At 39.3% G+C, this 15,128-nt stretch overlaps 1 protein-coding gene across 4 annotated transcripts in view; it reads right to left on the reverse strand.

The window, feature by feature from the left end:
• The window catches only part of ADAMTSL1 (ADAMTS like 1), a 373,405-nt gene that overhangs the window by 224,445 nt on the left and 133,832 nt on the right, over positions 1-15,128 (reverse strand). For all 4 annotated transcript variants that reach the window (XM_064490187.1, XM_064490185.1, XM_064490186.1 and 1 more), the window contains exons 6-8: positions 13,110-13,184; positions 9,751-9,908; positions 1,106-1,217 (exon numbers count right to left, since the gene is read on the reverse strand). In XM_064490187.1, coding sequence (XP_064346257.1) covers positions 1,106-1,217; positions 9,751-9,908; positions 13,110-13,184 — 345 coding nt within the window. The remainder of the gene's footprint in view (positions 1-1,105; positions 1,218-9,750; positions 9,909-13,109; positions 13,185-15,128) is intronic.

The following is a 15,128-nucleotide window of genomic DNA, read 5'->3' on the forward strand; positions in this document are numbered from 1 at the left end:
GTATCTATGTGGACTAGCTACTTAAAGCAAGCCAATTAACAGGCTTCCATGAAGTGGGAGCTAGAATTTATCTGATGTGCTCATTTTTAAATGACTATACATACAACTTTATATCCATTGAATTACCAAAACTTTAAAAAATGATAGTTCACAAATACTGACTCAGCTGGCAACAGAACTTAAATATTCATAGAACTTGTTACCCTTCTGGAAAGAATTTTGGTAATATATGCCAATAGCCACAAAAATTCTGAAACTCACTCTTGTGAATTTATTCCAAGGAAATGATTTGAAAGGAGAAAAATATTTAGATATTAAGTTATTCATTACATTATAATACAGAAGTTTAAATGAACTGAGTATCTTCTATAGGGATATGGCTAAATGATTATAAAATAACTCAAAGAAATTACTATGTAACCATTTCAGTAATTATTAAAGAAAAATAGGTGGAGGGTGACCTTTTCCAGTAACACAAAATGTTCATGTTACAGACATGATGGAGCAGAGACAGGAATTCATGCAGTAACTCTTCAGGAGAGATGTGTTTTAACGTGTAAATAACACAAGTGGCATTCCTTTTACCACAAGGATGACGGGACAGAGCCCCAAAATAGCTAAGCCTATCTATGGTGCTGGGACTTTTTTTTTTCTGGTAACAAACTACTTCCTTGAATTAAATTAACCTCTGCTTCTTCTTGGACACATCATGTTATGTAGTAGGCCTGACATGCTTTACTTGAATCCTGATAAATAAGTTAATTCCACCAGGTGAGTAGTTTGTTCTCAAATGAACAGAATCACCTCAAGAGTAAGCTGTTGCCAGGCTGTGATATTCCTTGTCCTGGCCTCCCCTGAAACAACGAAAGGAGTAAACACCATTTCATCTGCTGGGATTCTACAGACAGAATATGTTCATGGGGTGTCTACATTATTGGAGGCATCTGCCTCACAGGAAGGCTTCAGGATCTGGCCCCATCCAGAAGAAAGGATGTGACCCATCACTGGACTACCTGTCTTCCCTGTCCAAGTGACTTTATTCTTCCAACAGCTGAGTCTTCCCTGGGAGAGGTCAATAGCTCCTGGGCCAAGCAAACACCATTACCTCCTCCACAGGTTGCTGAGCAAGGGAAGAAATCCGTCTCCCTCCATCGGTGGATGATGGGCTGATAGAAGATGAATTGGACTGTGCTGTCAGCAGGCCCCGAGTTGCGGATCTGCGGGAGACAATGGCAAAGTAGAGGAACAGGGTGACAAAGAGGTGCTCTCTGGGCTTCTTGCAACTTGGACAAAGATGTGTGGTAGGACTGATGGTCTGAGGCTGTGTGAAGGATGGTACTGGAAGAGAAGGGGCAATGGCGGTACCACCCACCTTCTCATTCAACCAGCAAAGGATCCTTGCATTTACCATCATGATCACCCTCTGCCCAATTCTGTTGACACAGAACAGGGGATAGCAGTGTCTCAACTTGTGATTCTAGCAGGACTGTATCCCAAGCCACTTATTCCCTCTCTTTTATTTTCAACCTCTCTGTGTAACAGGTAAAATTCTGTTGATTTTCTAATATAGGTTCAGAAACAGACAATTTATTCTAACAAAATTATAAACGCAAAGTGCTGCAAAAAAATTAAGATACTGTCATTGGGTAAGAGAGAAAAAGAGTTAAAGAATTAAGTAGCTCTTCCCATTCAGAGACATACTTGGAGTTTCCCGGCAACTTAGTGATTCCTATACCTTAATGTGCACAGCTACCAATTGGAAACTTGCTAAAATGCAAAATCCTGGGCTCAAGACCAGAGATCCAGGCAGTTCAAATCTAGACAGTCCAAAAATTAAACTTTGAAAAACACCAACTTACACTACAAAAGCATTTACTTCAAGTAAAACATGTGTTTATGGAAATGACATCTTTTTTTTTTTTTTTTTAAAGGGGGGATGTGAGGCAATGCTTCTTTAATGGTTTAAAACTACCAGGCTGAGGAAAACACTCAAACTGAAAAAGAAGAAAAAGTATCCAATAGGAACAATGCCCTGATTTCATGAAGACAGAATGACATGTCACACAACAGTTAGACAGCTGGGCAAGGGCAAGGCTTGGACTACTCATTATACTAAAGGAAGCTGCATGGACAACAGAGAGGACCACCTCTTACTCCAGCTCCATCACAGCAATTAGAGAAGCATCAGGGTCAGCAGAGCCACGTGGTCTAAGTCTCTTAATGTTTCCAAGCCACAGCACTGTCCCAGCTGCTGTTTGTCTAGGTTCTAGGTTAAATGGGTGGACTTGGGCTTCAGATTTTTTAAAAGATAGCCTTACTTCTTTCCTTTTCTATTACTGAGCTTGCAAACTGGATTAAACACTGAGGGTGCACAGGGAAAGAAACAGGGACTAGGTGCAAAACCCTAGATCAGTTTTTGGAGTTGGGATGAGAATATGAAATGTTCCCTAGAAAATCTGGAAGGCCTGGAAAGGAGAAAAAAGAAAGAGAAAAGCTACAGGATATCTCATCTTATGTTAGGATTCTGACCCACAAAGCATCCAGGTCTTTCCTAATTAGAATAAACAGTGATACGATTCCCTACTTTAAAGCAAAAACAGCTGAAGCAATACAGTGTCTTTCACAAACGGGGAGCATGGCTGACAGATTAATATTTTTCAGTCCTATGTGTCAGATACAGGATATCTAATTGCTTGCTTAGGGAGGTGGTATTAATCACATTCTTTGGAAAGCTCTCTCTGTCTCTCTCTTTTTTCCTTTCTTTCTTTTATTTTAGCTCACAGAAGTCGATAGCTCTCTTGGGATGTGTGGTTATCATGCTGGAAAGCTATTAGAAGAGGACTCTCATTTGAACACAAGCTCCATGAAAAAATAAAAAGGCCAGAACATTTGTTTAGATCTGGAGAGATGGATTATTTTGCAAGGGTCCCCTCTGGGATGCTAGAAATTAAACTAAGTCCTAGAAAGGTATGCGTGTGGGGGGAATCAAAATGAGGAAGATATAACATCAAAATACTGGGAGAAACCTTGTTCCAGAATAAATGTACAGGGTCTGGGCTTATCTTTTGGTTTGGTTAAAGAGACAAAAAAATGCAGCAGGTCCTTTTTTCAGCTCCCTCGGAATTATCAATAAAAGCACCTCAAGCTCAAAGAAGAAGGAATGAATGACAAGAAATGTTAGCACCAAGACAGGAAGGTTAGTAAACACCACACTGAAGGAAAAACAGGAAACTTAGGAAGAATATTGTTCTTAATGAGTTCAATGAAAATGATGGACAGTAACCACAGATGTGGAGACTCTATGCCCAGATTTGAAAAGAGATTGGAAATAACTCAGACATCTTATTTCAAATAGATGAAACCAATCATGATGCATCCAAATCTCTGAGCACATAATCTTGTTTGGTTCCTTCCACTCTGGTAACATTCTTGCTTCTCCCTTCTTTACACTCACCTTCTTCCTTTAGTAATAACAACTACAATTACCACAACAACCAGCAATTATTACATTCCTATTGTGTGCAGGGATATTTTATTTATATTAAACTAAATCTTAAAACTATTCTGTATTATATTCCACATTTACATTACAATGGGAAAAATGAGGCTCAGAGAGGTTAAGTGACTAGCTCAAGGCTGCACAGCAAGAAAACAGCAGAGCAGGGATCTGAATGCAGGTCTGCCTGGCTCTAAAGCTGCCATCCTATCCATGGAACTGAGAATTATTAGCATTGGGAAGATAGACATTTATCTTTAGTGGTATCCTTATAACTCTTTTCAGTATCCTCTTAACTTTACATTTACACTTTAGAGTAGAAACAATATTTTAAATACAAAGAAGAGGCTAAATGGATGTCTAAGTTTTATGGCTTAATTGTTGCTTACAGAGATGAACGGCCATGTTCCTCTTCCTGGCTTTATTAATTCTGGGCTGCCGGGACCCTTGTTATCATTAGGGCTGGAGCTTCAAAACCCCTAAATTCTCAAATATCAGGTTTTGGTTCCCAAGTTCACGTTGAAAGCTCAGTTTGACACATAAGAAATATGTTTTAGGGAGCTAAACGATCTGGCATATGTAATTTTGACCTCTTCAAGTTAATAAGGAAAAAGAATATTCTGAACCAAGTTTTTCTTCCTATAATTACAATGGTTCAGTGTTTCTAACCCAATGTAATGACTTATCACATTGAAAGTAAAGGAGAAGACAAAAACCTAGGCACTTTCCATAGCAATTGATCTCACGGTCATGGCAGAGCTTCAGGGCAGTACAAATGTGTGTATGAGTAACTGCTAAGCTTCCAGCTTCCAGGCCATTGTAGACTCAAAGGAATCAAGGACAGACTTCAAACACACGAAAGACTTCAAGAACACACCAGCTCTTCCAAGTGAAGCACTATGAAATTCCATACTTTTTCTTCTCAGTTGGGAAAAGGATAATTTGTGAGCCTTGGGAAGGTCCCCAACTATGTTCCTTTCTCTTTCAATGTAGAAACTTTTGCCCCAGATGGGCGGGCACAGGAGCTGGTAGTCAGGGATCCCCCATTTGTCTTGCCTGCAGTTAAATTGTGCTCTTTGTGAGGACAGGTGGGCAAAAGGGAGCCATGGGCAGACCCGTCACTGTGCACCTCCAAGCTGGGACCCACAATGGGATTCGTCTTGGGCACCTGCTCTCAGGGCAGCCAGGGATATCATGGCTTGGGAGGGCTTGGACATGGGGGAAATAAATCTATAGGCCTGCTAGGGAGGGAATAAAATAGAAAACAGGTGAATCTATTTATTAAATGCCTCAGTCTACTGAATTCAATTTTGGGCTATTCTGCTGGTGGATGGTAATAGCAAATCCTCAAGAAACTGTAAAAATATTTTAAAATGCTCTGGTGGGCCTTCAAGGATATGCAACAATAATAAGATCTTTCTTAGAGCACTTACGTGTTTACAAACACTTAATATGGACATAGTTGTTATTTTATTGCCTTTCTCCTCCATACTCTGTAAACTCTGTGAAGGCAGGTACCATTTTGCTGATCACTCTTCAGCATCATCTATAATGTCTGGCACACAGCAGGTATCCAAATAATTGCTGAATAAATGAATACATGAATGAACAAGCAAATGAATTACATGCTGATCACAGTCCTTTTAAGAGATGTGCCTTTGCAAACAGTGGGTGTAATATTGGCTAAGGAGCAAATTATACACTGATTACAAAAGCATTTTAAAATATTTTTAGTTTCTTGAGGATTTGCTATTCCCATCTACCACCAGAACAATTTTGGAATTGCAAACTATAATTCGTGACAGACTCCTAGAAGAGTTATCTTTTTATATGTATCTGTCAGTTTTCTTGAAGATGTTACTGATCATTTCTTGTTGATAAAATGTTGGTAACATTGATAATGTTGATAAAATTTATGAAAAGAAGCAGTATTGTTATAACATAGCCCTTACCCAATAGTACTTTCCACCCTCCTTTGAAGGCTGTCTCCTTAGGTAGAGTAGGGCTTTAGTGTAGCGGAAAGGGCTTGTAAAAATGCTATTATTGGAATAAAACAGAGACTCAGTTATTCCACTGTTTTAACAGTTGGAAATGCTAAGATTAGGGATTGTTCAGTAAAAATAATGATAAAAAACTGTTAGCACCCAACTTTACTTTTACACTTCTTACTTTAATATAGTCTTCTAGTCCTCCCAGATTGCCAGACCTCAACACTGGGAGATACGGCAGTCCGGCCCACAGGCCTCCCGTCTCAGGGTTGCATGAGAGATGCTGGTTATGGATTTGCTGCCCACAGCCCTTGAGTAGTAGATCAGAGATGTGTCTTTGCAAATCATGAGTGTAATACTGGCTAAGGAACAAAGAGGTGGAAAAGATGTCACCACTGGAAGGAGAGTCTCAGTGCTTGGATAGAGAAGGAGGGCAGAAAAGAAATGACCAGAGTGGAGCCGGGGGGCTGGACTGGGCAGGGGTCTGCCACTCGCAGTGTCAGAGAAAGGTGAGGAGTTGGTTCTCTAACTCTGTGTCTTTACCCTGGCTGTTCTACTGGTAAGACAATGTGGGAAACCCAACAAGAAATGCAGTGTATTGTAATGGGAATCAATCAGCATAAAGAAGCGTATTTATTGGGGGAATCACTACCCGTAAAAGTTGGGTGGGAGGGTGGGAAAATGAATCACTATTAATTACATGCTTCTTTTCTTTCCTTTAGTTAATTTAGACTCTTCCACTCTAGAATATTTGGCTTACAACAATGATTCTCCCCTTGTAAGAACACAAGGGTGACTGGAACGGGGTGGCCATCTAGAGACAGGCTGGGTGGCAGGGTCAGAGCAACCTGGGATTAAACATTTGCCAAAGCTCAGCCTCCACTGGAGAAAAGAATTGATTATTTCAATCCTACCTGAGATTCACAGGCTGCCTAAGTTTCACAAAGCCTGTCTTAATCACATTAGCCCGTAGCAAGTAGCTACAGCTTTTACACACGCTATCTCATTCAATTCCTCACAAAGACTCTATGGGGGGATATTTTATTACCATTTTTCAAATGAGTGAACAGGCTCAAGGAGGTAAAACAACATACTCAAGGACACACTAAGCAGGAGAATATACAAGCTTCTAGAGTGCTTATCCTTTCTACCACTTTATGCTAGCATTGCCAAAAATGTTTGTACAGCCAGCATATGAAGTACAAGTTTTTGGAAGGCATAATCCCCTAGAAAGTAAGTTGAGAGTTTAGTCTATTTTTGAAGGTAGCCACAAAAGGAGATTCTAAAACATAATTTTGCAATCAATGGCAATTTGTAACAATTCTCACTGTGAGAAAAATCCTTTCATGCAAAAAAAAGCCTTTTCCTCTTAAATAAACAAAAATGGTATTTTGGCAATAAACTTCCAGAGATGCTGCCAAAGACCATTCGGATCCCTGTGTATCTCATTCAAAAAGGAAGTCATTGCTTAAATTAATGTATAATGCAAAAGAGATTACACCTCAAATGATACTGAAAACTGAATTACAAACTGTGTGTATAATTTCTAAGCACCTGAATCACCAAAGATGATAAATTAACAAATGGTAATCTTTCATTTTTAGCTATTTCCTGGGGAAAATTAGGGAAGAAAAGGTTGCTTCATTATAAATCACTGGGGAAAAAAGGTAATTTTCTCCTTTTTGTCTATATCTTCATACATCCTCTGGCTCACTTGCAAGTTTGAATAAATAAATTGAAAAATTATATAATCTATTTTAGAATAACTTTACATTTATATGATTCTGATATTTTCTAATTAAACCTTATCTCCTCTCATTTGCAACCTGAAGCTAGGTTGCCAGGTAGGATATAATGCAAAAATCACTAAAATGATAGCTTAGCCTGTCTCTGAAAGAAGATCAGGTGCTAGGTATCTAGGAAAGTGTCAGAAATGCCTTTAAAGTCCATATGTCCTTTAATACGTATAGTTACATATAGAAGAAAAAAGATACACTCTTAGAAGCAACAGCATACTAAAAAGTGTTGTGGGCCATAAGTAAGGAGATCAGTGGCAGAGGGAGCACGTGCTCAGCACGCACGAGGGCCTGGGTTCAGCCCCCAGCACCTCCACTAAAAACAAAAACAACAAAAACGACAAGTCAGTAAGGAGATGCGATACTTGGCCTTGGCTTATCATCAGTGTGAGTTGGCACACCACTCAACTTCCCTCAGGCTCAGTTTCCTTGCAGGTAAAATAAAGATGTCACATCTGGCCTACTTCAGCAATTGCCATGTGGTAAAAGTCCTTTATTCATCCAGCACTCCTTGGTGCTTATTGGTTTTTGTTTATTTGTTTTTTTGTTTTCTATGGAGGTACAAAGACAGATACAACTCTCTATCTGCCCTTGAGGAACACACAATGGGGAGATGTGATGTAAACCAGAATTTGAGGTTGAGTCACAAAATGCTGCTGTGAGGAGAAAGTCTCCGGTACAAGTATGAGTTAGTGAAGAAAATAGAGGAAGCAAAGACAAGAGCAGCAGTGACAGAGGGCACAGCATTATGCAAAGATAAAGAGTTACGCGAGTGCACGCGGCTGGGACCTGTGAGCAATTCAGTTGCTTGAAACAGGAGGTAAAGAGTCAAAGATGAGGCTGGAAAGGTAGACAGAATCCAGGTTACTCAGAGTAACAGATGCTATGCTATGGGTTTGCATTTTAACCCCAAAGTACTGCATGCAGGCGGGAGGCAATGCAGCATCACGTACAGGGCAGCTACAGTTTTAGAAAATCCACTCTGAAGGCAACATGGACAATGTCCAAGGCCACGAAACTAATGCACAGTCCATGGCATTCACTCAAGTGAGAAGTACAAAGACCTAAACTAAGACACTGGCAGCAACGATGGAGAAGAAAGAACAGTTTTGAGAGACGGTGTGGAGGCAGAGCTTACAAAGTTTAATGTCTAACGAGGGGTGTCTAAGGGAAGGTGAACTGGTGTGAATCACAGGTTTCTGACTCGGTGGGGTAAATGGTGTGTTATCCCACAAGATAAGAAGTAAAGAAGATAAAGTAGGTTTCTAGGGCTAGACAAGTCCGATTTTGGACATTTTGAGCTCATTGTGCCTATGGGACATCCAAGTGGTGATGTGCAGAAGACAGCTGGACATATGAAATGCATTTGACAATGCTGTGAACTGTTCAGATGTGGACAGTATTACTTAAATTCAACTCCGTATTTTCAGTATGTGCATTAATTCTTGCAAGGCCACTAGGGAAATTAGTTTCAGTGCATCATTCAACAGTACTTTGAGGGCTTCAACAAATTAAGACACCTCTTGCCCTTTTTCTTTTTTTTTTAACTGTATTTATTTGCTCAACTGAAACTATTTAGTTACCTACAACATCATTTCTATTGTAAGCTATCTCTCATGGTTTGTGGCTTCCCGTCCATGGTCATGTGGTTGGCATCTGGACTGGATTAAAAAGGGCTACCATGCAGATGGAGACAGAGGACAGAACTCTGGACCCCTTCTCCCAACCCACCTCACTGCCTATTCCATTTTCCTGTACACATTCTTCCTTCCAGCTGCCATGGGGTCATCAAGCCTTAGCTTAAATCAAATGTCCTCTGGCTCCAGGTCCCATGATGAAAAATTTATGAAGTCCTGGACACATTACAAGTTTTACAGCTTTACAGCTGAAATCCTTCAGGTCCTTCTGACCTACTGAAGGAAAAAAAAATGTTTTTATTTTATTGTGATTCCCAAACATTCTTCCAGTGTGTACATTTTTCCTACAGAACGTGTATGTTGCTTCCAGCAATGTGTTTTCTATTACCTTGAAGACCAGGGGAGCTCTGAAGAAGGAAACAACTTGGTCTTGCGGCCAGTACAAGAGAAAACAGAACTTGCAGTTGGAAGCATGACCAAGTCTGTGGATTATTCATTTGTCTTTCTCTTTGACCGAGGACTCCTTACATGATTCAATGACTATATCCTAACTTGTTTTAAAAACAGTTTGTATCCCCCAACTAATGATACAGTGGTCTTTTTTATTAACTTACACACACACAAATACATATATATATATATTTCCCTAGAACCTTATAATTATTGCATATTCTTATAAAGTCCAGGATGTAGCTCAACACCCTTGAATTAAACATTTCCTGGATAACAAGCTTTTCGAACCTATGTCAAAACCTGAAGTCTCTCTCTCTCTTTAGGGGATTATAACACCGGTTTGGATGGGACTTGAAAACAAGATACCTAAACGGGCTCACCTTGACAATGAAATCTGCTGTAAGTGGTCCAGCCATTCTCAGTATCTCTTTGTCTGGAAATTTCTGGAAGTCCACACTAGAATTGTCCACAAGAAAGATGCCTGTAGAGCTGAGACTGTTTTCACCTTTAGCCCCCTGGAGGGTTTTGGTTTCCAGATCTACATAATCAAACACATGAAGAGGAGAGAATATGTTCCCAGGGCTACCACAGACCACAGGCAAGCACATCCCATGCGGCAGAGTCTAGAGCTACGTAAGGGAGAAGCATCATTCCTTACACGGCTGACACCACTGTATGTGACAGGAACAAAATATACAGGCACCCCTGGGTCACATAGGAATTTACTCAGCAAATGAAATTATTTTAAAACTCATTAGCCAAGAATTCAAGGCTCCCTGTCAAAACATCTTTGATTCCCCAGATGACTTCATTTGGGTAACCGACTTTACTGCAGTCCTATTCCTTTGACTAAACCATATCCCGTACATGTCTCATTGATTTCAGTCTTTATGGCCCTCGCTCTAGAATACTCTGCAGTTTTCCTTTTGCTCTGTGAGACCCAGAGTGCATCTCTGAGTTCCTTCAGCGTTCACTGCATGCATTACCTTGTATTTATTTGTGCTTTCTGGCTACTTATTGCATGTGTGTTAATGCTCACAATGAAGAAACTCTAGTGACTTAAGGGCAGGGAACTATCTATCTCCTTTACTTCTCTGTTTTTTAAAATCCTTTTTCTTAATGCATTTTGTCTTGTATGTGTACATGATATTTCATAAGAACTTAAGACAGAGAGAAGAACTTCTTGATCCCTAGAGCATTCCAATCTAAACCTGGCCAATGACAAAGCCCAAGAAGAACTTTTTGTTTTAGGAAATCAGAGCATGACAGGGATGAGGGTCATTATGATGTGGATCTCAAAGCAGGTTAAATTCTCATGAGATTTAGAGGTGATTTAGAGTAACTGCCTACTGCAGGAAGGAAGATGGATACACTAAGTCTAACAATGGTTTCTAACACTTGCACAAGGGCCCTAAGTTTTGACAGGGGTTACTGAGCAGAAAGTTGGGGCCCCTGGGTGGGGCTCTGGGTCTCCTACCCCACATCCCATCAGAAAGACTTCCCTCTTACATATTTTGCAGATGGAAGTTTTGGGGTTAAAGACAACTTTAAGATCACTGGAGGTATTAAAGTACTTAAAGAATTTGTACTTAATTATTCTAGATGTTATCCACTCCAAATTCTCTACTAGAAGGAATAGCAACAGGCAGAAAATATCGATATCCTATTAAATCCCTATGCCCCTCAGATGAAGCCATGCAGCCCTTCTCTGGGCATAGGTCTGGCCTTCCTTCCCTGCTCCAGAGCAGAGAGGACCTCACAGAAGAACAAAGGCACATGGAGGGGATGCTGGAGTGGCAGAACCACAGTGGTGTCATCAGAGGAAAGCATCTCCTTCCTTTAGCTTTCACACTTCCAGCTACCTTGGGTGTCTTTGCACTAATTTGTGGAAAAATCTCCAGGACATAAATTCACTTAGATCTGGAAAAATCTTGGAGGTCTAAGCCTCTTGCTCCGGTTTGGCCCTAAATATTTAAGGCTGGCCCCATACTGGACCAGCTCTTCTGGGAGTGAAGGGCAAAAGGGTTTCAAGAGAAACAGGTTCACAGACTCATGTTACTGAATTATATTCCAAATACAAAAACAAAAGAGAAACTTCCTTATCTATACACATGTCACCAACGTATGTCTGTGGGGGAAAAAGCAGATTCCATTTTGCTTTTCATCACCTGTGAATATCACTTGCAGCTGTACCTATGAAATCCTTGGAACAATTAAACCAAACAAGGCCAATGCTTCAGCTTCTTAGCGATCACGTAATTAGGAAATCTGGGAGGCTAATCCATTTATAAAAATGAATTCTCCTCCTACATCTATTCCTTTGGGTTCTTTCTTCTGCAATGAAGAGTAAGTCCCACTTGGTGATGGTCTTGATCTGGATGTTTTATTTTAGCCTGTTGCTGCTCAGAAAAATACTGTTTTTGACTGAAGTTGTTACACCAGCAGTTAATTCTGTCCAATTCTTAAGGGGAAAAACAAATCATTTCAATGGTAACAGTGTACACACATATATCATCCTTTGACATGTGAACAATATATTTTTGGGAGTTTCTCAGGGTTAGAAAAGGACTTGGATCCATATAAGGTGACTGATCAGCATCTTTTAACTTTGCCTGAACTATACCTTACTTATTCCTTTACTTCACACGACCTCTCAAATCCCACCTTTCCTATGAAGGGTGTTTATTTTTATTTTTAGAAAGACTATAGTAGGCTATCTGAACTTTTACAGGCTCCAATTTGTCTCCTTCTTGTTTGTCTTTCTGGAATGATTTCATTTATAATCCAAATGCCAAAAGATAATGCTTGCTACCTAAATTGGCTTCTTAGGCACGTGTGTGGGAGGGAAGAGAGAGCAGAAGATGACAGATGTCTTTGTAGGAACTAGGGACAATCACAGCAGAGGAGATCAGAAATACTCAAGGGATCAACTGAAGTGGAAGTCTTTCAGTGAAACTGAATTTTGCAGAACATACTAGCATATCTTCTCTTACCCCTTCCCTTGTTTTAGCCTATAATTTTCTGTTTGTAATTTACAGGTCTACATCTAAACAGCACTAAATGGCAATTAAAAAAAAAAAGATGTGGCTGTGTACTGCTGGCTTGGCATGACTGAAGACAATTCTTGTACAAACTCTGGTGGGGCCATGCTCCCATTTGATCTTTGGGGTTATGATTATCCTTCAATCCTGAATCCTAATAGTTATGTTCAAGATATCAGGGCCCTACATTATCTTCAATACATGGGATGCTTAATTACACCATGTGGTTCTCTTTAAATGCCATGGGATTAAGATTGTTTGGTGTTTCTATGTTCCCCAGAATTGATGAAGTAATGGAATGAGAGTAAGAATTAAAAGAGAAAGAACGAAGGAAAGGGAAGAAAGGTTGGAAAGAAGGAAAAAAAGAGGTGAGGCAAGGAAGAGATTGAGATTGATCAGAGAGGAAGAAGAAAGAGAATGAGAAGTAATATTCACAAAACCATGTGCTTAACTCATGAACAACCTATTGGGAGCATCTATTCTGTGTTTTTCTGGATCACGGTGGTTAGAAGTAATTACCACAGAGGTTTTGCTGTCTCATCAGGCAACTAGAAGACAAACACAAGTACTCCAAGTATCCTATTATGATACAGGAGAAAGATTTGTATTTCTGAATTTTAATCTCTTCTGGAAACAACAAAAATGTAATAATGACTAAAATTCCCAGTATCCAAAGAAGAACAAATGAGTTGACTTACACAAGTGATCAGGTCCTTTTAAGACAAGGCGAATATGTCTACTTCCGTAGGGAATAGCAACCACAGTATCATCCACTAGAGAGAAACAAAGCAAAGTCTTAAAAGCATGTAATTTGATACAAAATTACTGATTGTCCCCTATATAAGGGCACTAGCTTACATACACCCCAAAAATAATAATTTGTTAAAAAGTTTGAAACGTAAACACCAATATATGTGAATCAAAATTTCCACTTTCCTCAGAATTAAACATGTTCCAAAAGCTGGTAACCAACTAACTCATGGGGGAACATGCCTGTTTAAAAATACATATTGATATACTGAAAAATGGATTTGCGAGTTTTAGTTTCTGATTTTAAGACCTGGTCTTATATTCTGAAATTTCTTTACAGTGGAGCAACTGTGTTGAATTACAAAAAGCCAATAAACTCTAATGTCCAAAGGAGAACTTTATTATATCAAAAGCTAGATTTCTGTCTAGTAAAGTAACTGTCTTGGATGAGTAGGAAAGGTAAGAATATTTGATAAAACATATTTATGTTTTTTAAACTTTCTAGAGCAGAAATCATGCTTTCCATTTCTTTAACATCCTTCACACTATCGACATCTAATACTACATATAGTGAGTGTCCATAAATGATTATTAACATTCCCCCCACACTCCCACTCTATTTCAAAAATTCTTTTTAATTGAATTACAGATCATTTAAAAATGGGTTACTTTTCATCTTCCTTGAAAATTGAACCAAATTTCATTGGAAGCAGTCCCCAAAGGTACATTTGTTAAAAAATTAGAGGTCTATTACACGCATCCCAGACACATCATAGGCATTCTAACTTAGATCTCTATTTGTGACAATAATACCTTATATTTCCAAGGCACTGAAGAGTTTCACCTTCACCTAAATTACACTATTTATTCCTTCACCTCAAACTTATAATATGGGCAAAGAGGATGCTTTCCATTCTAATTTTATAATGAAGAAATAAAGCCTCTAAGAAGTATAATGAGTAACCCAAGGTCAAAGAACTGGAGGACATTCCAGAAGACAAAGGAAGGCAGGTATTCTTAAACTGACCAGCATATTCAGAAGCTCTGTGGGATTCTGTTTCACATATATCTTTCCAATATTGTACATTACTATTTTAGCACTAGAAGAATTTCGTTTGAATAAAAGAATCCCAAAAGGTAGCCAATTTCTCTGAACCTTAACAGTATCATCCTGTCTTTGTCTTTCAATAAATGAATCTCAGAAATTCTCTAGCTTTTCTGATCTTTAGTTTCTCTGTTTGTGAAAGAGGGAAAACAACACTTTCCTCCTAATACTGTGTGAGCAGAGATAGGTATGAATGTAGATAAGGATCCCATACGTAGATACACAGTCTGGAACACAGCAAGTATTTTGTAAATATTATTTTTCTCTCTCCATTCCAAATCTCCTAAAGGACAGAAACTGAAATACTGTTCATTTTGATGATGTTTTTAAATGCTTCACGGCCCCCAGCACAGAGCCAGCTGAATGAGAAAGAAGAATCATATGCTCTCAATTCCTTCCCTAAAAGGTTACATTTACCACGTTTTCTACAATATTGAATTCTCTACTCACACTACAACCTGCTTGCTGTTTTTAAGGTCATACATTGTTAAGGAAAAGGCTGCATCTCGGATAGCTAAGAGTGTGTTGCATATAAGAACAAAACACATAAGGGAAACAGAAAAGGAACAAAAAGTCTTCAGACTGGGCCCACAGAGCTTTAAATGTCTTGCATACAGACATGGGGTTTGAAGTTCACAAAAGAAACTCAAAGCAGTTAAAACAATGGGATTTCTAGAAATAGAAAGTCTGTTTATCCACAGGTCAAGTAAAGTGCAAGTAAAAGGAAAGCTTTCTGTTTGGCCCTGCAATGCTCAGCGGCAGTCTTCTGACTCCCGCACGGCTCAGGCAGCCTCCCTCTTGCTCTGCTGAGAAGTCACTCACATTCCATACACTGGGGCATTAATGCTAGCTTTTGACTGAC

Source organism: Camelus dromedarius, chromosome 10, assembly GCF_036321535.1.
Source record: "Camelus dromedarius isolate mCamDro1 chromosome 10, mCamDro1.pat, whole genome shotgun sequence".
NCBI lineage: Eukaryota > Metazoa > Chordata > Mammalia > Artiodactyla > Camelidae > Camelus > Camelus dromedarius.